Source organism: Petaurus breviceps, unplaced genomic scaffold, assembly GCF_028583685.1.
Source record: "Petaurus breviceps papuanus isolate PSGF00001 unplaced genomic scaffold, PetGlider_PUasm1.0 90681, whole genome shotgun sequence".
Classification (NCBI taxonomy): Eukaryota; Metazoa; Chordata; class Mammalia; order Diprotodontia; family Petauridae; genus Petaurus; species Petaurus breviceps.
Window position 1 is genome coordinate 4,331,267 of NW_027187307.1, and position 24,373 is coordinate 4,355,639.

General features: G+C 43.4%; 1 protein-coding gene across 2 annotated transcripts in view; it reads left to right on the plus strand.

The window, feature by feature from the left end:
* The window catches only part of DOCK11 (dedicator of cytokinesis 11), a 176,760-nt gene that overhangs the window by 28,876 nt on the left and 123,511 nt on the right, over window positions 1-24,373 (plus strand). For both annotated transcript variants that reach the window (XM_069065225.1, XM_069065226.1), the window contains exons 2-6: window positions 17,930-18,046; window positions 18,143-18,232; window positions 18,829-18,911; window positions 21,347-21,416; window positions 22,910-23,005. In XM_069065225.1, the coding sequence (XP_068921326.1) occupies window positions 17,930-18,046; window positions 18,143-18,232; window positions 18,829-18,911; window positions 21,347-21,416; window positions 22,910-23,005 (456 nt within the window). The remainder of the gene's footprint in view (window positions 1-17,929; window positions 18,047-18,142; window positions 18,233-18,828; window positions 18,912-21,346; window positions 21,417-22,909; window positions 23,006-24,373) is intronic.

Sequence of the window (24,373 nt, forward strand, 5' to 3'; positions counted from 1 at the left end):
TTGGAGGTGAGTACCTGAAGTAGGTCAGGAGTCACCTGCCCTTTCTGATGGTGAACATGGCCACAAGTTCTGCCGGGCTAAGGTCACTTCCGAACAGAAAACCAGGGAGGCTAGAGGATCATTTGGGAAGAGTCCATTGGACCTGGGTGTACCCATGCTTCCTCCTAAAGGTGTTGTTTGGTCTGATCACACCGAACTCAGCCTACCCCAGCTCTCCAATAGATTGTGACACTTTTGCAAAATAACAGTTATTCATTCACTCAGGCCTTCTAAACTGAGTCTTTGAGTTTGAGTCATTTCTTTAAGCCACCTGTGGGTTTTAGGATGATAGACTTCCTTTGCAGACCAAGAAATAGGAATTTACAGAAGTTGCAATTAGTTTCTAATTTTAAGGCCAAGGACATTGAACTGTTAAGGATTCAGTAGTCTCAGGAACTTTTAACGTTTAATTTATTCCCATGATGAGTTCAAGGCCCAGCCATTTCAGTACAGTTGTTTTGGACAGCTTCAGGACCTTCTTAAAGAAGGCAAATGAATATATAGATTTGCTTCTCAATGAATTATAGTTGAAAAATCCCTAGAACATGCCCCTTCATCATTTGCAGTTGTTAGAAGTCCCATGTGGCATAAGAGGAGCTGGGGGGGTAGGGGTGGGAAGAGCACGTTCATGGAACACTAAACCATAAGGGAAAGCATGTTGGGAAATGTGAGCCTTCCAAACAGAATCTGAGTTTTGTTTTTCAATAATAATTCCATTTCCATACCTAGTCATTAACATCTAGTCAAGTTTGCGAGGTGGCCTGGCATTGTAACATAGTGCAAGAAGCCCTGGTTTTAGTGGGTTTGGATTCAAATCCTTGCTGTGCTACTATTCACTAGCTTTATGACCTTGGGCAAATGGCTCAATCACTTGTCACTTGTATGCCTCAGTTTCCTTCTTTGCAAAATAAGGGACTTGGACCAAACAATTTGTAAAGTCCTTTCTAGTTCTAAAATTCAGTGATCATTTTGTGAACTGCAGTTGACAAAAACAAGCCATAGGTTGAATCTTGAGAACATCCCTGCCTCTTCGTGCTCCCTGTTTAGGTGGGTGCCAAGGAGCTCCCCTGCCTGGGCTGCCGCCCCAGTCTGTTCCTTGCTCTCAGGCTCCCCAGTCGGTCTTGCTTAATCTTCTTAACGAGCTCCTTTCCCCTTATCATGTCCCCACTCGGGCCAATGGCTCCCCAATGCCCACAGAGGCCTGTTCGGACATCCTAGCACCAAGTTCAGGTGTGTCTCCCCAGACGGCCCCAGATTCCCTTGTTAACCTTCTCTCCCAGCTCTGTGGTTATGAACCCTCTGCTTTGGCCAAACTAGGCTCACCAGACCCCAAACATACCTTCTCTTCTCCGGACTTTGTGCATGTTCCTTCCTGCCCTGCAACCTTTCCCTCCTCCCCAGCCTCGACATGCCCTCTTTTCATCTCCACCTCTAAATCCTTTTCATCCCTCAAAATCCAGCTTAAATCCCATATCCCTTGATCACCATTACTGTGCCTCTTACTGGCTGGATTACTCATTTCGCAATCAAGTGCTACTTTCTGATATAGTTTATGGTTTTGAATGGCTATTTAGCATGCCTTAGTGATTAGAGAGCTGGCCTTGTAGTCGGAAAGACCTGGGATCAAGTCCTGCCTTTGACACCTCCCAGTCGGGTGATGTCTCTGTGCCCCAGACAATTTCCTAAGACTCAGTGGCCAGAGGAGGGCCTGGTCTGTCTCATTTGAGGCACTTTCCATACCAATGAAATCAGGGCTGACCTTGTCACCCCCAGCCTGCCAAAACAAAGGGAGTCGATCTTTGGATGCTCATGTTTGCATCTTGTCTCCCTAACTGCATCGTGTAAGCACATCCCTTAAATTATTAGATGTGAGAGCTTCCAGTGTGCACGTAATGAGCATAGGAATATGAATAAGAGTCTGTTCTCAAGGAACTCACCACCTTGTAGGGGCATAAACGATACATACCCAGTTTACTCTGGAAACATTTCTGGTCGGCACTTGGCTTTGGAAGTTTGCTGCTGCTTTTTCCCTCCTCCTCTGCTGCCTTGTAATGTTATTTGTCTTCTTGAGTATGTGTTCTGTCCCCCTAGCTAGAAGGGAAAGAGGGACTGTATCTTGCCAGCCTTATAGAAGAGCGTGAGCAGAAGTCCAACTCTGGTAGATTGCCTATTGTTTTGGCTGCAGCAATTCCAGGAGACAGTGGCTCCTGAGCATAGGGTTTGACATCTTCATACGTAGAGGGAGTACCTCCCTCCCTCAAAGAAGGCAGTGCCCAAGCAGCCAGAGCCCCCCCAGTGGCCTAAACGCTTTGTGTCAGAGAAGTTGAGTGTTCATTATTCTATACAAGAGGGACCAGGCAAGCGCCATATTTTAGCCAGGCATTATCCTGGACCATCTGAAATCAGCTTTGTGGGCCTTCCTTTAAGAGGTCAGGAGCCACCCTATGTTACAGAGCTCCTGCACTTGGGCTATGTCATGCAGGGATTACTATATACAGGACCCCCCCGCCCCCAAGCACTCAGAGCCCTTTTGTTTTTTCCCCACCGCACACATTGGTTGCCTGTTTCCACTGGGAGTCACACCCTTGAAAATCTAGAGACCCACATGTCCCCATCCATGCCCATGAGCTTAATAAGATGTACTGCTGGTTTGGGGTGCCACTCATTTTACTTTCAACCACAGCAGTAGCTGTCCTCAGGTGGTGACATCCAAAGGCAAGCCAGAGGTGTCCATGAGTGATCTCAGCAGAGGCTGCTAGGTCTCCAGCTGTGCTATTTCCCTTCCATGGGGCTGCTGTGATGGTACCCAGCCTGGATGGATCTCAAGGGTAACACTCAGAAAGGTTTCAAGAATGGAGACGGGATTACTGATGCGGGGAGTTGTCAGGCACCTCCATTTGCTTGTCTTTGAATCCTTGGCAAGAGAGCCATTTTGGTTCCTGTAAATATGGATGGGATATTGCACTAAAAATAAGGGGAATTAGAAGAGCAATGAGTATTTTAATGGGTACATATGATAATGTAGCCCTCCTGTATATATGTGCTTTTTCTTTTGAGAAGGTGACACAGAATCCTCTATGTGTGCCAATGATAGTTGTCTTTGCTCTGGAAGCTTATTGCTGTCAAGTGATCCAGACCTTGCCCAGAACCTTTGGAACGGCATGCAGGAAAATTTGTCTCACTGCTTTGGAGTCTGTTATGCCTCATCCTGTGTATTTGTCCTTTAGAAGATTTCATTTTGTTCTGTGGCATTGGCTATATCGCCTATATTAGGTTAGCGGAGCTTTAGAGCAGGAAGAAACCTTAGAAATCATCTCATCTCGTCTCACCCCATCATTTTAAAGAGAAGGAAACTGAACTCCAGAGAGGAAAAGTTACTTGCCTAAGGTTCTACGTACAGCTTGGAAACAGCAGAGCTGGGATTCAGACCCAGGTCTTCTGACCACAAATCTTCCCTTTCCACTCTCTTACCTGTAATGGTTTCGTCTCTTCCTTTACCTCTGTAATCAAACCAGTGCCACCACCTTCTTATCCCCTCCCTTTCTTTTGATCCAGAGCCAAGCACTTTACCAAAGCATTCTCTGTTGTATGCAGGCTTCCAGGATAGGAGCAGGTCCAGAGTAGGTGGTCGTTAAACTTGCATTGGTTGATTTTTGATAATTCACATATCCTGGGTGGCAAAGGGGGCTTTAGACACATCCCTTCAGCTCTGTTTCCTCGTTTCTACAGTCAGGCTAACAATAGTGCCTCAGGGAATTGTTGCAAGGCTCAAATGGGTTCGTGGCTGTGCAAGTACTTGAGAAGGTCTAAAACACTGGACAGATGTTACAATCATGTGATGTGAACACCATCACTATCATAAGTCATGCTAATTGCACCGAGCCACTGGTGGGATACATGTGGTCCCTTGCGTGGCTGGGTGGGGGTGGGGAGGGTTCAGGGATCTGAGCAAGGTGGTTAGCATTCCTGTGGGCTCTGCTGAACTCCGATATTGGTGAGTGTGAGAGCGCCATGTTCCAAATGGCAGCTCTTCCTTCCCACCTCTTGTTTCCATTCTTCAGTAATTCTTTTGTGGTGAGAAGGGATGGGATCTGGACTTGATTGTGTATTAGGTGTTAGCAGAGAGATTAGGGCCAAAATGTACAGCCTGCTAGAAGGTGTGTTAGAAAAACCATTAGAGAAAAATAGAGTTTTGCTTATCAATGAGCAAAACTTGATGTTTGGTCAGTCAAGTGGCATTTATTAAGCACCTACACGGTCCAGGCATTGTGCTAAGCCCTGGGGATCTGAAGAAAGTGAAAAGAAACCCAGCTCTTCATTCTCTTCTGGAGCGCACAGTCTAATGGGGGAGATAACATTCAAACAACTATATACGAACAAGATATGGAGATAATTTTGGAGAAAAGGCACTAGCATTAAGGGAGATTAGGAAAGCCTTCCTCTATAAGGTGAGATTTTAGCTGGGACTTGAAGAAAGACAAGGAAGCCAGGAGCAGAGATGATGGAGATGAAAATGTGTTGAGTAAGGGGGTGATGTGGTCCTATGCTTTAGGAAAATCACTCTGGAAGCTTGTGTGAAGGATTGATTGGAGAGGAAAGTGGGGCCAAATAGACCAGATAGGAGGCTATTGCAGCAGTCTGGGTGAGGGACAGTAAAGTCCCTGAACTAGGGGAGGAGGGGATGTATGTGAGAGATGTTGTGGAGGTAGAAATGACAAGATTTTGTGTCTTGGTTATGAAGGGTTAGGGAGAGAGAGGAGCAGAACAAGTGAAATGGGAAATCTGGGACATACAAGGATGGTAGTGCCTTTAGCAGTAGTACAGAAGTTCAGAAGAGGGGTGGATTTGGGGAAAAAACGTGATGGAGCTTGCCACCTGGTGGTCTTTGGTTGAAAAGAGATTCAAAAAGAATTTAGATCAGTTTAAATTAATGTAAGTCATATGTTTCTGTGATAAGCATCTTATTATCAAAAGATATGATGAATTTTTAGATAAAGTAATCAAAGCTATCTATGACCATATGAAAAAATAATCTAACTCACTATTGATTGGAGAAATGCAAATTAAAACAATTAAAACATATCTTGTATACCTATTGGATTGGTTAATAGGACAGAAAAGGTAAATGACAACTGTTGGAGGGGATGTGTGAACAAAGTGAGACATTAATGCTCTGTTGGTGGAGTTTTGAACTGATTTGACCATTCTACAGAGCAAACCATGGATACCCTTTGACCACTACTAGATATGTATCCTAAAAGAGATAAAAACTGAAGAGGACATATATGTACAAAAATATTTATAGCAGTTCTTTTCTGGGGGCCAAGAATTCCAGCTGAGCAAGTTGTGTTATGTGATAACACAATTGTGATAATACTATTGTATTATAAGAAATGATGAGCAGGATGCTCTCAGAAAAACATGGAAAGAGTTGCATGGACTGATGCAAAGTGAAATGTACGGTGTACAAAGTAGCAGCAATATTGTAAGATGATCAGCTGTGAATGGCTCAGCTATTCTCAGCCATACAACAATCTAAGACAACTCTGGAGGACTTAGGATGAAACACGCTCTCCATCCCCAGAGAAAGAACTGATGGTGTCTACAAATTGAAGCATACCCTTTTTTAAACTTTATTTTTCTTGAGTTTTTTTTTTTGTCTGTGTTTTCTTTCACTACATGACTATTATGGGTATGAAAAAAGCGTTTTATGAAGAGAATCTTGCGTATCATTAGCACATGTGTAATCTTTTGAGGTGACCATTGGGGAGAAACCAGAAGCCTTTCCCATGGTTCCACTATCTGTACGTACAGACCACTGGGATGGAAAAACTCGATTTGACTGCTTTATTAGTGTTCTTTTGTAATCTAGTAGGTGCATGACTCAAGTAGATAAGTCCTTTTAAGGTTTTGTTTTCTAGTTTAAGCATCTCCGTTTTATGATTTTGTTCTTCTGAAAAAGCACAGGACAAACCATGCCATAGTTTTTGTTTGGGAATTCTGGGATTTCATTGCGGTGGATCCTCCTTCTTCCAGACTTTAAATGGTTTGCACCGAGTTGCTGTGATTGAAAAAAACAACAACAGCTATTAGCTGGTGGCCAACGCTCTGGCCCTAAGCCCAGGAATATGCTGGTAAATGTTTAACAACAGCCTCTCCAAGAAGGCAGGGCACACTTTTAAGTTTTTTAATTTTCTTAATACTTTAAAAAATCAACAAAAAATGAATGAAGCCCCTATTTGCAGCATTTGCTAATTACAGAGTATAAATGCTCACACTGAAGATGTCATACCTTGAGCCTCACTTCACTGAGGTGGCTGGGTCTTGATTCTAAGCCTTTCCAGATTTGCAGGCCCTGTTAGAACTCTCTTTCTAGTGCTAGAGCATTTAATAACTCAGGGACAGCTTGGTGCCATGAAGAGGCATCTAATATGGGCTTTAGTAGAGGCCGTAGGCATCACATTGAGAAAATATGTACAGAGAATACTAAGATCTGGGAGAGAAACTCCTGCTTATCGGCCTGTGTGCTCGACTAGAACCTTCAGGATGTCAGGAGGCAGCAAGTAATGGCCCTAATGTGTTGGGTGGTCTTCCTGTGGGAGTGACATGAATGAGTCACCCAGGATGGATAGGTGTACATGGATTGTGGGTCATGCGTCAGTGAGATTATGGAACCACTGGATGGCTGATAAACTGGTCTACACCATGCAACCCTTTTGGCAGCACAGCAATCAGCAACATTCAGTTATGACAGTCACTCTGTGAGCAGTGATTAAGTGCCTACTATGTGCCAGGCAATGGACTAAGTGCCGGGGGTGCAAAGAAAAATAAGAAACAGTCCCGGCCCTTGGGGAGCCAACAGGCAAACAAGTTGGAGACAGGAAAAATAGAAAAATAGACGGTGGGATTAAGAGGGGCTGGGAAAGATTTATGCGTATGGTTATCTACTCTTATCCAAGGCTTTGAAAGTTTAGAAGAATGTTGCTATTGTACCAAAGCTAAGACCGTCTGTCGTTTTCATGCTTTGTGATTCCTACATAGGAACAATATTCTTGTGATTAGATGCTTCCTGTTCTCTTGATTACTTCCTGGAAGGGGCGTTAAGTTAGTTTCTCCAGTTTTCAGTATCTTGGATGTAAGTGCTTTGGAGATGGAGAAAATGAGACTTTTGATTCAAATGGTTTTGGAGGGTATTTGTTTTGAGATTAATTGTAAACTCATTGCTACTTATCTCATCTCATCCCTTAGCACAGGAAATTAAGAGTTGGTTGGGCTTAGTAAACCCTTACCAGCATATATGTATATGTATGTACATATATGTATATGTGTGTGTGTATCACCCTCAACATTTATTGGGATTTGTTTATCTCTTGTACTTGAACAATGCTTGATATAATAAATAAAACCCTAAAATGGAGTTGAATGCTGGGATGCTGTAAGGACCAGTCTTAGGTTGTAAGAACTACCTGGTGATATTTTAACTCCCTTCTTTCTCTGGATATATAGGAGATTATGACTGGTTCTGAGAGGGGAATAGAAATATATCTAGAAATTAATTATGCTTTGAAATAAAACACATCAAGAAAAAAACAAAAAAAAATCAAGCTATTTAAACAAAGTTTATTGCTTAGTTTCGGAATTCAGGTGATAGAAGCCACAGGGAAAAGCCCTTTTCAAAACTAGGGAAGATGAAATGTCAGTGTGACTTTGGGGATGAAAACTGTCCCCAAATGAAATCCTTTGATTCCTTTTATCCTGTAAATCCCAATCTTTTTGGCTTGTGTTTTCTGGATTTCATTTTGGTCCCTGGCACTGGCACCTCCTTAGCTTCTCCCACTTGAGCTTTTGTATAATATTATTAACATCGGGTATCCTAGCCTCTTCATCAGTCTGCTATCCTCTCAGCTGTATTCTCTAGGCTTCTGACTCTTGACAACACTTTGATAATTGTCTGTAATGTGTGTCTTGCCCACTTAAAGCTGAATCTGATGATTCCTTCTGTTCTTATAAAGGACTTGAGGTGTGCTAATCCCTTCCAGAAAAGGGCAGATCAGAAAAAACGAGTGTAAAGCTGTAAATCGACCACTAGCTCCCCAAACCACGGAGTCTCATTATCTTCTGGTTATTAAAAGCCAAAACCTCCCTTGGGTAAAAATTGTAGCATTAGTGGAGGCAGGTTTGAATGGATTTTGAGCAGAGTTTGCAGGATAGAGTCCATCCCCCACATCGAAAGGGTTTGAATTTTGTTTTTATTCAGCTCAGTGCAGGGAGATGCATGACTGTCTAAGGAAAAATCTAGGAACACAGTCGAACATGTAACCTTTTGATTGTTGTCTTGACTGAGTAAATGATCTGAAATATTCTCACCTAACAAAGATAATCGCTTCTAAGTGGATGGGCTAGTCAGCTGAACCCCACACTTTCATTCAATGAACAAATTATTTTCTACCAGATCTCCCTCTTCCAATTAAAAAAAAACAAAAGGAAAAGGAAACCCTTCTAACAAAAATTCACCCTCTATGGAACATTGGGTTGGATGGCTTCTCTGATTCCTTTTAGCTCTAGGGATGTCCTTTTAGGCATACTTGAGCACTTTCTGTTGACTCAGCACTAGGCTAGGCACTCTGGGTAACGCCCAAGGGGGCCAAAGACCAGTGCAAGTGTGGAACAGACAGCTGCTTTTCTGTACATTGTCACTTGCTTCATCAGTGCTTGTTGAATGACTATTTTAAATATTTAATGAAGGAAACTTGTAGAATCTCCTAATCTTTACAAAGAAGATTCTGTAAACCTGAACTGTCCAGTTCTTTCAGTAGCTCCTGATATTAAACTAGGCCTGGGGATAGGTTTGCATTCTTACTTGCTTCTGCAACCATGAATTAAATGCTACCTTTGTGGCCTAAAGGAGGTCATATGTTTTCTTACAGTGCTTAACTTGTTATCAATTAGATTTGAAGGTCTGCTAGCGCACAGGCAAACAGTTGCTTTAGGACTAGTGAGTGCTAAGGAGGCTACAATTTAGGAAGCTTATTTTTTCATTTCTGCTTCCAAGGAAAATACACCTGGGCTCCTTTGTTTACAGATGGCCTCTGTCCCTAGCCTTTTATTAAGTGTGGAAACAGGGCAACTTTTACTGGGAGACCCTCTAGATAGGGCCTAAATTTTTATGCTATGAATCTTTCAACGTATCAGAAAGGCTGTGTTGGCTAATGAGAGGACATCTGGGTGGGGCCAGGATCCCTTCCTCAGGACAAAGGCTCCAGAGGACATCAAATAGTACATTTTGTGGGGCCAGAGTGAAGACTCACGTTAATCCCATATTGCCACATCTAGCTACATGACTGCTTGTCAGGAATGCTGGGAAGGGTGTCCTCCTTCAGGTTGAGGTTGGTCTAACTGGTGTCTAAGGTAGCTTCCACCTCTGAAATAGGGTGATTCTGTGAGGTGATGTTACAAAGCCCATTACAAAGGACTTCATTGCCTCACATTGATCTGTGCATCTGGTAAAAAATCATGTCCCCTCCCCCATTTAGACAACAACAGCAACAGCATAACCACCTCCTCAACATCCAACCCATCATCCAGGTTATGTGGAAGGGGGGGAGAAACTGTTAAGTAGGGGGGCACCAGCTCTGCTGGTCTATCTAGCAGAAGCCTTGTGACCCTGATGGTGGTGGTGGTGACGGTCCACCAGGAACCCTGAATGCCATCCATCTAGGCTTTTGTAATGCTCCTGTTGGGCTGAGCCCCCTGGCCAGTGGGATATAACTGTTCTTGTGACTAAGAAATAGGGCAGCCACCCAGAGCATCCTTGTACTCATATTAACATCTACAAAAGCAGAGATAATATGAATCTAATCCAGTCCAACATAGAACACTTATTCAGTGCCTGCAATGTGTCAGGCATTGTGCTAAGCGCTAGGATACAATAAATAGAAAGAAAGACATGTATGAATAGCACTTCATGTTCTGGCCCAAGAAGAAGACATGCTGACTCGGGACAAATCAGGAATACCACTTAATGATAAAATGGATGGCAAAATAATGCCTGTCTTGCGCGAATTTGAAGAGAAGGTAGCTGTACTTAGAACTGAATCTGTAAAAGCCTGTTGTAGAATTTGATGACAAAACAGAGGAAGTTTAAAAACATATCTGTTATAAGCATCATGTATGAATAGATTCTGCAACAATATTTTACAGAGTACAAGAACATTTCAGGACTTGCCTATGCCAGTAGACTGCAGCCATCACTGCCATAAGAACCATTGGAGGAAAGGTAGAGCTATCTGGAAAAACTCCTTTAAAAAATTTCAGAATATTTTATTTTCCCCCAATTTAACATAAAAGCAATTTTAACATTTGTTTTATAAAATTTTGAGTTCCAAGTTCTCCCCCCTTTCACTTAGCTCCTCCCTGAGACAGTAAGCGATTTGATGTGTAGGTTATATATGTGTGGTAACACTTCCGTCTAAGTCATGTTGGGAAAGGAAAGAAAGCGAACAATAGTGTGCTTCCGTCTGCACTCGGCTCATCAGTTCTCTCTCTGCAGGTCGATGGCATTTTTCATCATGAGTCCTTTGAAATTATCTTGGATCACTGTGTCGCTGAGAAGAGTTAAGTCATTTGCAATTGACCATCACGCAGTATGGCTTTACTGCGTATAGTGCTATCCTGATTCTGTCCCTTCACTTCCTATCAGTTTTCTGAAACCATCCTGCTTGTCATTTCTTGTAGCACTATAGTATCCCATTACAATCATATACACAACTTGTTCAGCCATTCCCCACTTGATCAGTGTCCCCTCAATTCCCGATTCTAGGAATATCTTTGTACAAATAGGTCCTTTTCCCCTTTTTCCCTCTTTGGGATACAAACCTAGCAGTGGTATTGTCGGACCAAAGAGTATGCATGATTTTATTAGGGAAGCTCCAAAGGGTAGGCATCTACAGTCGCACTTCCTTGACAGAGGCAGCTTGAGAAAACTACTGAAGACTATAGAAAGACTTGGGAAGACTACATGAATATTGAACCACAGTGTTTGGTAGAAAATAAACATCATGGTGCTTGATTAAAAGCAACCAAAGAGAACCTGCAGAATGGAATCTGGAATCAGAAATTCTTGTTTCCCTTAGCAATTCAAAGCGAAAGCCAAAAAGGTAGGGCAGTACAAGGAACCAAAGAGCATAAAAAACTCTGGAGAAAGGAGGATAGAAAACATTTCTGGTTGTCTCTGTGATGAGTGACAAGGAAAATTGGATCAGCTGTGAAAAAGCTTTTGTGCCAGCAATATAATGACTGATAGAGTAGTGACATAAAAGGAAATGGCTGAAAGTGGAGAGTAGCAGGTCTGGATAAGATCCATAGCTACTGGCTCCGAGCTTCACAGTGTGTTCTCGAATTATTACTGAAGCACTTTACCAACTCCCTCTTCGATGTAAGCCTGAGCCCGTGCTTTATTTTTAAATCACAAGGCGTCATATGTTTATTACCAGAAATGTGAGGACCTTAGTTAACCCTTCTAAAAACCCTGGCCACTTGCCTAACAGGAAGCAATCACAGCTTGCATTGCTCAAGGAATCTATAGATGCTTAGAAAAAATGTCAAAAAAATTCCAAGGATGCAAAGAACAACTTCTTATTGGTCAACTGATTATTAGACAAGCCACCTGAAAGCACTGAAGCATTCACATCTCTTGGTTCTGCACTCAAGGCTTAGTGAAGCATTGCAAATATATAAAAAAGATCTAAGCATAGTGACAACGCAAAAGTATTTCATGTCTTTGTGGAAGATTGTTCTCTATTGACATGCCAACTATCGAGAGTAATTGCTACAAAACATGGCATCTTGCAGGGAGACGGTTTAAGCCTGCTATGGTTCTATTGAGCCTTAAATCCATTATCATCATTCCTGAGCAGAGAAGTCATAAAGGTTGACAACAGGTAGATAGGACTGTATTCCTTGAATGATACCAAAAGTGGTTTAGCTCCAGGTGGAGCCTATGAAATGGCTGATATCCAAGAATGGAATCAAAACACTTTGTGGGCAACCATCCACATGAAACAATAACGTGTTGATAAGGAAGTGATGAACAAATGCTTGTCATGTGCATTTATTATCTGAAGTGAAGAAGTTTATGATAGCAATTCAGGATCAGGTCCTTGCCAGTAGCAATTATAGAAAGGTTAATAATCTTAAGACCCCTAGAATTCTCGATCAGCAAAGTTAATGAAACGGCAGTAACCATATCACTGCAGGTTGCAACCATGTATCAGCTGCTGGATACCAACAGATACAACGAGGTGGCTAGAATTACATACCAGATCTTTATATCTTATTTACTGATAGATGGCAAGTCCCTTCTACAAACCTTAGGTGTCTTTGAGAATTCAATAAATCAACTACTAGAAAAGTCGCAGTTTTACTAGAACTGTTGTCTCCAGCCAAATTGACGTAACACTGATCCATAAAAATATAAGAATGACGTATTTATGGATGTTGCCACACCAAATACTCAATCTCCAAGGTATGTGGAATGAAAAACTTAAAATATAGAGACCTCGTAGAAGAAAGTAAAACCATGTGGGGATGGGATGTCATCCCCGTCAGCCTTTCTGCTACTGTAAATGTCCTAATGAAGCTTTCAGTGAGTCTCCAGAAGATGAGCTTATATCTCAGTACTCTTATTCAGTTATAAAAAGTAGCTATCTTATCTACCTACATTAACGTACATTTAATTAAATATACGAAAATAATTGACTAGCAATTTGTCCTTGGACCACTTCTATCTGACCTCCACTAATGAGAAAAATAATATTATCATGATGACGATAGCTGACATCAGGAATAGTGCCTGCAGGTTTTCAAGATATTTTAATATATTATGTTAATGGGCTTTCCAGAAAGGCTTGTGACTGTGACTTGGCTGACTGAGTACCAGTTAAGTCTGAGATCCCTCTTTGTAATGGAAATTCTAAAGGGCTAGTGTTTGACCCAGGGGTTATAATGGGTTTTGGCTAAAGTGGAAATTCAAGGTCTGTATCTTCTTGGTGGTGATGCCTGTAGCTCTTCTGTTATGGAAAGTGATAGATCTTCCATTTCCCTTCCATTCGAGCTATTTCTCTATGTTCTCACAGGGAAAAGGGTGGAAATGAAACTGCTAGAAGCTAGTCCTTCCTCTGGCCTGAGCTATTTCAAAGGAAACCCTTATGCATATGGTATCAAGACAATCGTGGGACCAATGGCCAACATTCCAACTCTTCGTGTCACGAAACGAGCCTTGTAGAGAAGAAGAGGAGGATCGAGCATTTCTCTGGGAGAAATGTATTTACAACAGGGTAGACTGGACTTTAAGTCAGATCTTTTAAATGGCATTTGAAGCTTCCATTTATGTTACCAGCCAGGACAGCCAGATTGGATCCATTTCTTTAAACAAAAGTGAATTCTCATTGAACATAACATCCCTCACAACTCTGAGCTAGATGTAGTTGTCACTTTTAGATGAATCTACGATACATTTTAAAGTAGTCATTGACTTGGACTTTTCTTTTTCGAGTGAAGGGTTAACTATATGAGAAAATGCAATGTAGTTTGGTTGGGCTTGATGGTGTTTTCCGGAGTTAATTGAAACCAATGGCTCGAACTCTTTGGGAGGTGATCAGTCAGTCCATAAGCATTTGTTAAGCACCTATTATGTGCTAGGCTTTGTGAGTATAAAAACAAAAGGCCAAAGCTTTTCCTTTCTATCCTGGAGCTCCCAGTTTAAAGTCCTCTGATACACATGGGGGTTGCTCTTTTGGGGCTAGATTTCTCACCTCTTTTTAAAAGTTATTGCTGTCTTTTGTTTTCACATCACTGTCATATCTGAATATATCTCTCACCTTCTCCCCTATTCAAGTAGCAGAGAAACAATAAGTTCAGCAAAATAATAATAATAATTTGTTGTTGTTTAGTCATTTCCAGTTGTGCCCAACTCTCTGTTACCCTTTTTTGGAGTCTTCTTGGCAAAGATATTGGATTGGCCATTTCCTTCTGCTCATTTTACAGATGAGGAAAGTGAGGCAAACAGGGTTAAGTGAATGGCCCGGGGTTGCACAGCTAGAAAGTGTCTGAGGCTGGATTTGAACTCAAGTTTTCCTGACTCCAGGCCTGGTGCTCTTCTACTGCAGCCCCCAGCTGCCCTTATATATTATCATAATAATAGCTAACATTTATGTTGGACTTACTCTGTGCCAGGCACTGTGCTAAGTGCTTTATAATTTTTCTCTTATTTGATCATTGTAACAACGCTCGAAGGCAGGTATCCGATTATTATCCCTATTTTACTTAGAAGGAAATGTTACACTTTTAGGAAGATGGTTGTTGCTGCATCTTCCTGACTTCAGGTCTCAGTCTGTATCCACTGCGCCCCCTAGCTGCCCCTAGGAGTATGGTAACCATCCCCATTAAAAGGCTCTCTACAGTTGGAATTGGTGCAAGCCATTTTCAATTCATTGACAGTTTTACTTCCTCTAGTTCTGTTCTCTGAAAATATGTTGGGAGGAAGGAGGGTGGCATCATAGAGAGCTAGAAGGAGCCCAGAACTCATCTATTCCATCTCCCCTCCCTTTTGATGTATGCTGAAGCGAGGCCCAGACGCGTTGAATAGCTGGCCTGACTAGTAAGTGGCAGAGCTGGTATTTCCACGTGGGACCTCTGAATCTCTGACTCCAATACTCATTCCGTGGTACCATGAGCAGCCTGAGATACGATACCTTGCTGAGATGGAAAACGAGCTACTTCTTTAGTTGCTGTGAAAGTCCCAAGCCCAATATTCTGGATTTGAGTTTCTAGCTGCTAATTTGTTCAAAGGAGGTGGTGGTGGTAGTTGTAGTGTGTGAGCATGTGCGAATGTGTGTGTGAGTGTGTGTGTGTGTGTGTGTGTGTGTGTGTAGTGTGTATACATACATATATATTTCACTTGATCTATTCCTTATTTGGATAAATTGCTGTTAAACTTTTTCTGTCTTTGGAGATACAAATTGATACTTTGACAACTGAAAGTAAGACTCAACTGATGTCTTTTGGGTTCTTTTAAGCTACCTCCCACTGGTTCAAAAAGCATTAACTAATAAACCCACTGGTTAGAATAGTTTAAGAAGCCCCAAAGATAGAGCTCGTTTCTTTTTTTTTAACTTTTTATTTATTTTTTTAAATTAATTAGTTTCCTTTTAGTTTACAGGATTCAATTCCACAATTCCTTGAGTTTCACATTTTGTCCCACTCCCTCCCCTCCCCCCTTGGCGGCTTATAGTCAAGTATAGGATCTGTAAATACTTTCACATTATACAATAGTCAGGTTATAAGGACAGATTGTACCAGCTGGAATGAAAAATGGTAAAGAGGACATAAAACCAAATAGGAGAAGGGAAAAGATCAGGTATTTTGCTTCCACCTGGATATTAGAGCTTGTTTCTTTCTGTCAGAATCTTCCCTGTTCTTCCCCCCAAATTCCAGCTCTTCCATGAAACATTCCCTGATTTCCCCAATGGTACAGAGCGCTTCTTTCTCTTCTGGCTTTTTCTGAGCACTGGACGCCTCCCTCTTAGCTATTAATGCATTCTCATTTGTATCATGTTGATATAGCTACTTCTCTGTCCTATCTCCTCTGAGGCCTAGAAGCTTCTTGTGGGGGGGGCAGTGTGGGGCCTAGAAGCTTCTTGTGGGGGGAGGGAAGGAGACTCATCCTGGGCATTTCCTCTTCCTCACTTCTCCTGAACCTAGAGGGCAGGCCTGCTTTGGACAGAGCCTTTCCTGGGCCTCCTTTTGGTCATCCTCTATGCTGCCCCAAATTCCTCAGACTGCCCTGTTAATTTGATCTCTCTCTTGCCCTCTGTTTTCTACCTTTGTACTTTACTAATCTGTTTGCAGGTTTCATTCCATTCATAGAATGTAAGCTACTTGAGGACAGTGACTGGTAGGGTTTTTTTTGTCTTTGTACCCCCAGCACGTTGGCCCACATATGGTAGAGGCCCAGAAGATTTTTGTGGGATTGAACTTGTTGAATTCAAACCAAATTGAACGATTGACTAGAAGGAAGGGGAAAAGCATTTCTAGAGTACCTACTATGTGCCAAGCATTGTGCTAAGCACTTTACACATATTATATTTTGTCCTCACAAAAATCCTTTGATGTAAGTGCTATTATTACCCACATTTTACAGATGAGGAAACTAAGGTAAACTGGGGTTATGGACCTGCCCAGGTTCAAACGACTAGGAAATGTCCAAGGCCGGACTGAACTGAGGTCTTCCTGTCTACATGTCCAGGGCTCTGTGCGTTATGCTTTTGGGCATTATTATCTCAGATTGATAGCTAAGGAAACTGAGGCAGAAAGATTTAAAGTGACTTGCCCAGGGTCATACAGCTAGTAAATGGCCAAAGTTGGATTTGAGCTCTGATCTTTCTGTGAAGAGTGGTGTCCCATTCCTCCGCTGCCCCCCCAATTGATTGTGTGAATGAATGGAGTCTGTGGGCTGACTGTGTGCTACTTCTAATTTTTTTCTAAAAGGATGATATATCTTTGAGCCTTTGATGGCAGGGTGTCTATACCTTTGATTTAATCTGTGGAGGGAACTCCTTCTACCCATGTAGATTGACAGTCCATCTGCAACTGTAGTCTTAGCTAGCTGTCTGAGACTGAGAGGCGGCTTGTCTGAGATGTAAGAAATCCAGCCAATCTCTAGAGTCAGAGTGGGACCAGAAGGAGCTGCTGAATGACCCTTGGCTCACTGCTGGCCCTGGCAGCAGGGCTTTGGTATCTCTTAGCTGCCAGTTACCTGGGAATTCTCCCTAATATGAGGAGGTGCCAGCCTCAACTTAGAGCCACATCCAGCTCAGGTCTGAGCTCCCTGCACCCTGGCCCCAGTGCTTTGTCCCATTCGCCGTCTGCTTCACCTGTTGGGCGCCAGGCTCCCAGAAGTTGGCCCTGTGTCCGTGCCCCTTTGTGTCGCCTCTGGCCTCCATAAAGTTGCCTGCTCTACTTCTCCGCCATTCCAGCCCAGGGTTGGGGGTCTCAGAAGCCAGCACTACCTCTCGAGCTAAGCCTTGGCTTAGAGAAAATCTATCTAGATCTCTAGGGATGGATCTGGAACCTCACGACCTCCCTGCATCTCTGACACAAGGGGTCATTCCCTAAGCACGTGCCCCTCGAGTTTTCCCCTGGCATCAATGGCATGTCTCCTTGTCCTGGCCTTTGGGATCCTGAATCTTATTGAACCTGTAAGCATGGTCACACAGCTGGTATGTGGCAGAGATGAGACTTGAACACGAGGCTTGATTTGGAGTTTGGCTCTGACTGAGTCCAGACAAGCTCCAAGTGAGAGACTCAGGGTATTTGCTACAGCTTTTTTTTATGTGTTTCTTGGAGTTAGGAAGTCATGCTTCTGGATGTCCTCAGCATGAGATTTCTTTTTCTTTTTTAATTTTTTTTCTTTTTGCTTTTTGGAGGGCAATTGGGATTAAGTGACTTGCCCTAGGTCACATGGCTAGTTTTTGTGTTATGTGTCTGAGGCCGGATTTGAACTCAGGTCCTCCTGACTCCAGGGCCAGTGCTCTATTCACTGTGCCACCTAGCCACCCCTCAGTACAAGATTTCAGTGTAGCCCTGGACATCCTGTTGGGTATTTAAGTCTGACATTGTGGGTGCTGTGTCAAATAGAACCCATAGACGGCCTGGCCTCAAACAGATGAATGGCATTTATCTGTTTTATGAAAGTATTCCCAGGATGTATTTGAGGAAAAAGAATGATTCCTTCAATGGTAAATTTCTCTTATTTTAAACATGATCTTCTTGCTATTATCAGTGTAAATTCATAGCATGAATTCCTTTTTTTGCCCTCCCACCCCCCACAAAGGAGAAAACCAAAGTTGTCGAGCCTCTGGACTATGAGAACGTTGTTGCCCAAAGGAAGGCCCAGATTTACAGTGACCCTCTCCGAGACCTGCTCATGTTCCCCATGGAGGACCTGTCTGTGAGTAGGGGAGCCCTTAATCTGATGCTCTGATGTTCCCCCAAACCCCAGGGCTCGGCTCAGGCAGGGTCTGTAAGACTTGTCTCCTCCTCTTAGGTGTCTGTGATAGCTCGGCAGAGAAGGACAGTTGAGTCCACGGTGCCAGAAGATGCTGAAAGGAAGGCTCAGAGTCTCTTTGTGAAAGAGGTAGGAGCCACGTGGCTTCCCAGCTCCTGATGACACATTTAATGAATTTTCCTTTTCTTTCATGGTGGTTGTGATTTCAAAGTAAGAGAGAGGCTGGCCAGTCCTGCCCAGCCAGACCAGGGGGTGCTCATTCATTGCATTCTGCAGGAAGTAGAAATGTAGTTGGAATTATGTCTGGGACCTATACAGTGGCACTGCCAGGCTGTGCCTGAAGTGGCTGGCCTACCTCCCAAGCTGCTCCCTTGGCCTCGTGGAGATGCTGAGTCTGGGTGGGGTGGAGGGCCTGAGGGGAGGCTCCTCAGCTGCCAGGCCCCAGCCAGGGAGAGGCTGAGAGCTCTTTGCAAGTTGCCTCTTGCAGAGTCATTTCTTTTCCTAATTTTTCCTCTTTTACAAAATTTCTTATTATCAGAGATGACTGATAACAAAAGGGAGGGATGGGCTATAGTGAGAGATAACAGGTGGCAGAACGCCCCCCCCCCGAAAAAAAAATCAGTGAAAATTGTCTTTAAAATCAGACCGAGAACACCTTTTTCTTTTTAAATAACTTTGTGTTTATTTTTCTGTGCCCCCAACTAATGATTTCAGTCTGCTTTCAGTGTATTAAGACATACAGCTCAGACTGGCACGTGGTGAATTACAAGTATGAAGATTTCTCTGGAGACTTTCGAATGTTGCCCTGGTAAGTTGAGCAATTGGCAAAAATAATTCATTGTGAAGGGGAGGTTTTTGACTCATTTATTTTTTTAAACTAACTGAGGCACCTTTGTAGAATGCCACAAAGACCACCAAGGCAATGGCTGTAAAGTTGCCCCAAGGGGGGCAAAGGGGGCAGTGGGGGGCAGTGGTGAGCTCAGCCGAGGCTGCCTCTGGCTGCTGCCCGTGCTGGTGGTGTAGGACCCAGCAGCTCCAGTTCATGGCCCATCCAGGCCCAAGGGGCAGGCCTAGTGCTCCTTGCTGATGCTCAGTGCTGTTCGGGCCAGTCTCAGGCTGCTTCTTCCACAGTGTCACTTGGCCTTCTCTTTTTCACCTTCCCAGTTCCTTTGCTTTTTGGATCAACATCGACATGAAATGGCATTTTTTGGCACCTCCCGTGAGTTTGTCATGTGACCTTTTTACAGTTGAGAGTTTTAAGAAGATCCTCTCCTGTGCAGTCATTCCATCTACCATCATGCTTTGAGAGGACAGTGGATGGCGATTTCAAAGGGTGCCTATTTTTAGCTGATTGTTTCAGATCTCTTAGGAACTCCTGGTCCCATGGAGATACTGAGAAAATTTGGTTGACATCACTGCACTTCCTTGTAAAAAGAATAACTTTTATAACTCCTCATGATTTATCAAATGCCCTTCCTCCCACCAACCTTGTGAAATAGGGCTTGTAAGCATCGTCGTCTCCATCTCTGAGGAGGCCTTGCCTCAGCTGTAATCGAGCACAAGTGATAATTATGCATCTAGTGACATGACTCTTTGTCAAAGAAAACAAAAGGAGAAGAAGCTTAGCCTAATAATTGGCAATTTTATCTATTTTTTTGTGGTTGCAAAATATCAAAGCATATTCAAAGGACAAATAATACGTCGATTTAATTGTGCCTTAAATTTAAAGAAAGCAAACCATTGTGTCTATTATAGTGACTCTCCCAATACGATCCTCAAGCTGACTCTTTCCATACCTCAGAGAAGACTCTCCTCTTCCCCAGCCCCTTTGCTGATACAGCACTATTAAAAGCTTTGAGGATTTTTATATGCCCCCCTCCAATTTCCTTCCAATTATTGCCATGGAGGCACAGCGGGGCACTATTCTCTCCTTGACAAATGAGGATGTTTACCCTCAGAGATGTTAAGTAACTTGTGTAAGGTTGCACAGCAAGGAAACGATAAAGTAGGAACTGGAACTGGGGTTTGCTGACTCCTCCTAGTCGGTTGCCATGCTACTTGTCTTTGTATTGACTGTGGGAAGGACGATTTGTGAGGGGTGTGATGAGCATTGGGTCCGGGACAGTAAGGAGACATGAGTTTTAATCCTGACTTTTCTGCAAGCGTGTGACTAGAATCCTCAGCCAGATGGCAGAAGGACTAGCGGCTTGGAAGGCAGAGTACTTGAGCACCATTCCTACTTTTTTTTGCTTTTTGGAGGACAATTGGGGTTAAGTGAATTGCCCAAGGTCACACGGCTAGTTTTTGTGTTGTGTCTGAGGCCGAATTTGAACTCCGGTCCTCCTGACTCCAGGGCCAGGGCTCTATTCACTGAGCCACCTTGCCGCCCCTCCATTCCTATTTCTGACATAATAAGAATAGGGAGCATTTGGACAGTGCTTTACATGTTATCTCTCTATATCCTCACAACAGCCCTGAGAGGTAAGTACCATTATTACACATTTTACAGATGAGGAAAATGAAGCAAGCAGAGGTTAAGTGACATGCCTAGGGTCACACATCTTATAAGTGTCTGAGGTTAGATCTGAACTCTCATCTTTCTGACTCCAAGTCTAGCACACTGTCTCCTCAACAGTGTAGCTGCTTGGGCAGGTCACGTAACCAGCATAGGCCTCAGTTTCCTGTTGTGTGAAATGAAGAGATTGGACTAGATGGTCTCTGAGGTCCTTTCTAGTGCTTGCTCTGTGATCCTTTAAATTGGGAGCAGGGAAGAATCTGAAGCAGGACTGAGTAAGGCGATTTCTTTTTTCTCTTGTTAAATATAGGTGGAACCAGGGTGGGAGGTAGTAAAAGCAAGTCTTTGTTTCAGTATGTTGGCCCTCTGGGAAGGGGCACACTTCCTCCCTGTGCTAACCAACCTGCTAATTCCATGCCTTGTGAGGCAGAGCCACCACCATGCCCTCATCCAGTCTGGACATGCTAACTCAAAGGTTACCTTCCCCACAATGCTCCCTCTGAGGTTAAGGGGCTAAAGGCTGCTGATCATGCTGTGAGGGCTGAGCTAGCCCTTCTCCAAGCATGGCTGTACACAGGGTGGCCAAATGTCTCTTCACCTTGCCCTTGCTGCCATTTCTGTGCTTCATGGTGTCCTGCATAGGAAGGAGAGAGGAGAAGCCATTTATCTGGAGCTTGCTCTGTGTGCTGTTTGCTTTCTAAGATTTCATTCTTTTTTTTTTTTTTCAGCAAATCCTTGAGACCAGAAAAGATTCCCAGTCACGTATTTGAGATTGATGAGGACTGTGAAAAGGACGAGGTAAGGGCAAAGACGAGGGCATTGGCCTCGTGTTCTGCCATATAAAATGAAAGGCATTTTCAAAGTGGACTCCTTGAAAATTCAACCTCACAAACAACGATTAAACACCCACTCTATGCAAGGCGCTAGGGATACAGACAAAAATGCAAGACCCTGCTCTCAAGGAGCTGCATTCTCTGGAGGGTGTGCAGCTCATAGGGTATGTCAGTGCAGGGTAATTGGGGAGGGGGCACCGACATTGGAGAAGGTCTCAAGAAGAAGGAAACCCCCAAACCGAGCCTCGAATGTGGATATTTGAGGGTCAAACGTAGGACAGAATACATTCTGAGCGTGGGGGACAGCTTGTGAAGAGATAGATGTTGGATGACAAAGTGTAGCCACTTTGACTGGATTTTGGGGTGTTTGAAAGGGCATAATCTGAAATGTCTGGAAAGGCACATTGGAGGCAGATTATAGAGAACTAAATGGCACACTGAGAACCTAAGAGTTTATCTGAGAAGCTATCATGAACCACTGAAGATTGATGAGATGGGGAATGCCATGCTCGTTACATGGAGGAGGTTTTGGAAAAGGGGGAGACCGGAACTCAGGAGCCAGATGAGGGAGGAGTCTGTTAGAACAGTCCAGGTGAGAGGTGATCCTGTGACAGGGCAGGAGAGGACTAAGATGTAGCTGGAGTAGAATTGACAAAATTTGGCAGTTGATTGGATGGGGAGGTAGGCTCTGAAGGAGCTCCAAATGATTCCAATGACTCCAAAGTTGTGAACCTTAATGTCAACAGGAAATGATGACAATGCCTCCAACAGAAATACGGGTTTTGGAGGAGGGTGGAAAGAGAATGTTTTGGATGTGCTGGTTTGGAGATGCTGATGGAGCCTCCTAGCGGAACGAGCAGATAGCTGGCCATGTAGGGCTGCAGTTCAGCAAGAGTGACGCTGGCTTTGAGAACCCTCAGCATGAAGGTGCTAAGGGAACCTGTGGGAGCAGATGGTATCATCAGAGTGGGAAGAAAAACCAGAGAGAGAGAGGAGGAGCCAGAACCGAGTGTTAGGGCTCAGCCCTGCTTAGTGCACCAGACACAGCACTGCCTGATGGTACTGACCCCCCTAGGGTAGGACACAGCATCTCATTTCTTTTTTCTGGACATAGGGATGCCTGTGCTGAACCATCCACACCTCAGGCCAGTCCCTTTGTTGCTAACTGCCATGTAGGTAGCTGCCACTTTTTCCCTTTGAAGTTTCCCAAGATGATAGGATCATGCATCTGGAACTGGAAGGGACCAACCTCCAAGGCCATGCATTGCCACCGCACTTGGAAGTACTGGAGAATCCTTGGCTTCAGTGGCCCCCATTGCTCTGTGGGCACAAAGCTCAGCTTCACATGGAAATTAGAAAATTGGAAATATGATGGTCCCTTACACAGCGTTTTATATATTCAGGATGCTCAGTAAATGTATTTAATGAATGGTTTATTGCTATTTTTATTTGTTTCAGGACTCGTCTTCATTATGTTCACAGAAGGGCGGAATGATAAAACAAGGCTGGTTGTTTAAAGCCAACGTGAATAGTACCATCACTGTTACCATGAAGGTAAGAATTCGTCACGTCCCGGAGCCAGCTAAAATTAGCCTCATTTTGCACCAACTTCAGTGGGATATTCGAAGGTGCCTGTCTTCTTTCCCTAACGTGAGGGTCCTCCTCAGTGGATGGCATTTTAAGATATAAATGGACAAGAGCAGCTTGTTAATGACAACTAACTGCTACCCTCTGAGTCAGTTGATTAAAAGGGAAAATGACAGTTAAATGAAGAGAGTAAATGGAGAAAAAGGACATTGATGCTTCTTAGGCTAAGGAAAAAACTCAATAAGTGTGTGCACAGGGATGAAGCGGTACATGAGAATTGTCACGTGACACGCTAAAGGTCAGAGCAGTTTAGAGGGAAAAGGGACCTTTCTCGTTTGTGGTGATCAGACAACGCTTTATGGAGGAGGAATTGAACTGGATCTTGAAAGGAGAGTTCGATTTCCCTAGGTGGATATGGGTGTTGGAGGTCATTTAGGCAGAAGAAATAGCTTCAATCTTCACTCTGTCAGCCATCCTTCTAAAGGTGCTTCCTTTGGATTTATGGCTGATCATTGTGTTGATCAGAGTTCTAAGTCTTTCAGAGTTGTCTCTCTTCATATCATTTTTATTGTATAAGTCGTTCTGCTTCTGCTCACTTTGCTTTGCCTCAGATCATTAGATTTTGGGAAGTTTCCCTGAAACCGTCCCCTCGCTGATTTGTTACTACACAGAGTATTCTGTCACTTGTGTACAGCATAACTTGTTTGTGAGATGATGTTTGTAAAGCATTTTGCAGACCTTAAAGCCCTATGGAAAATGCTCACTATCGTTCCTTGCAGCCGTTCACTAAATGTGCAGGTCAGAAAACATGCCAGTGCAGTGAAAGCTGCTGTTTTGTGCATTGGTGTCAGTAGGTAATGGTACCATGGCTTTAATCTTTCTTCTTTGTCACCATATCATGAAAACATGCCTTCCCCTACCTGCAGTAGAGGTGTACCCCACTTAAACCAAATTCAACATATGCTGATTCTGATTTATCAAAACGATCAGGTTTGGTTCTTAATTTCATAAAAGAATTCACTCTAGAATTCCTTTAAATGGGGAGTTCCCTTGGTGTGTTTAAAATGTTGGTATTTGGGGCGGCTAGGTGGCACAGTGAATAGAGTACCGGCCCTGGAATCAAGAGGACCTGAGTTCAAATCCGGCCTCAGACACTTAACACTTACTAGCTGTGTGACCTTGAGCAAGTCACTTAACCCCAATTGCCCCTCCAAAAAAAAAAGCAAAAAAAAAATGCTGGTATTTGATTGATAAAAATTCGGTTCTCAGACAACTCTCTGGAGCTGTTCCCAGGTAGGCACCTGTCCAGGCACTTCACTGCAGCTGTAGGACTTT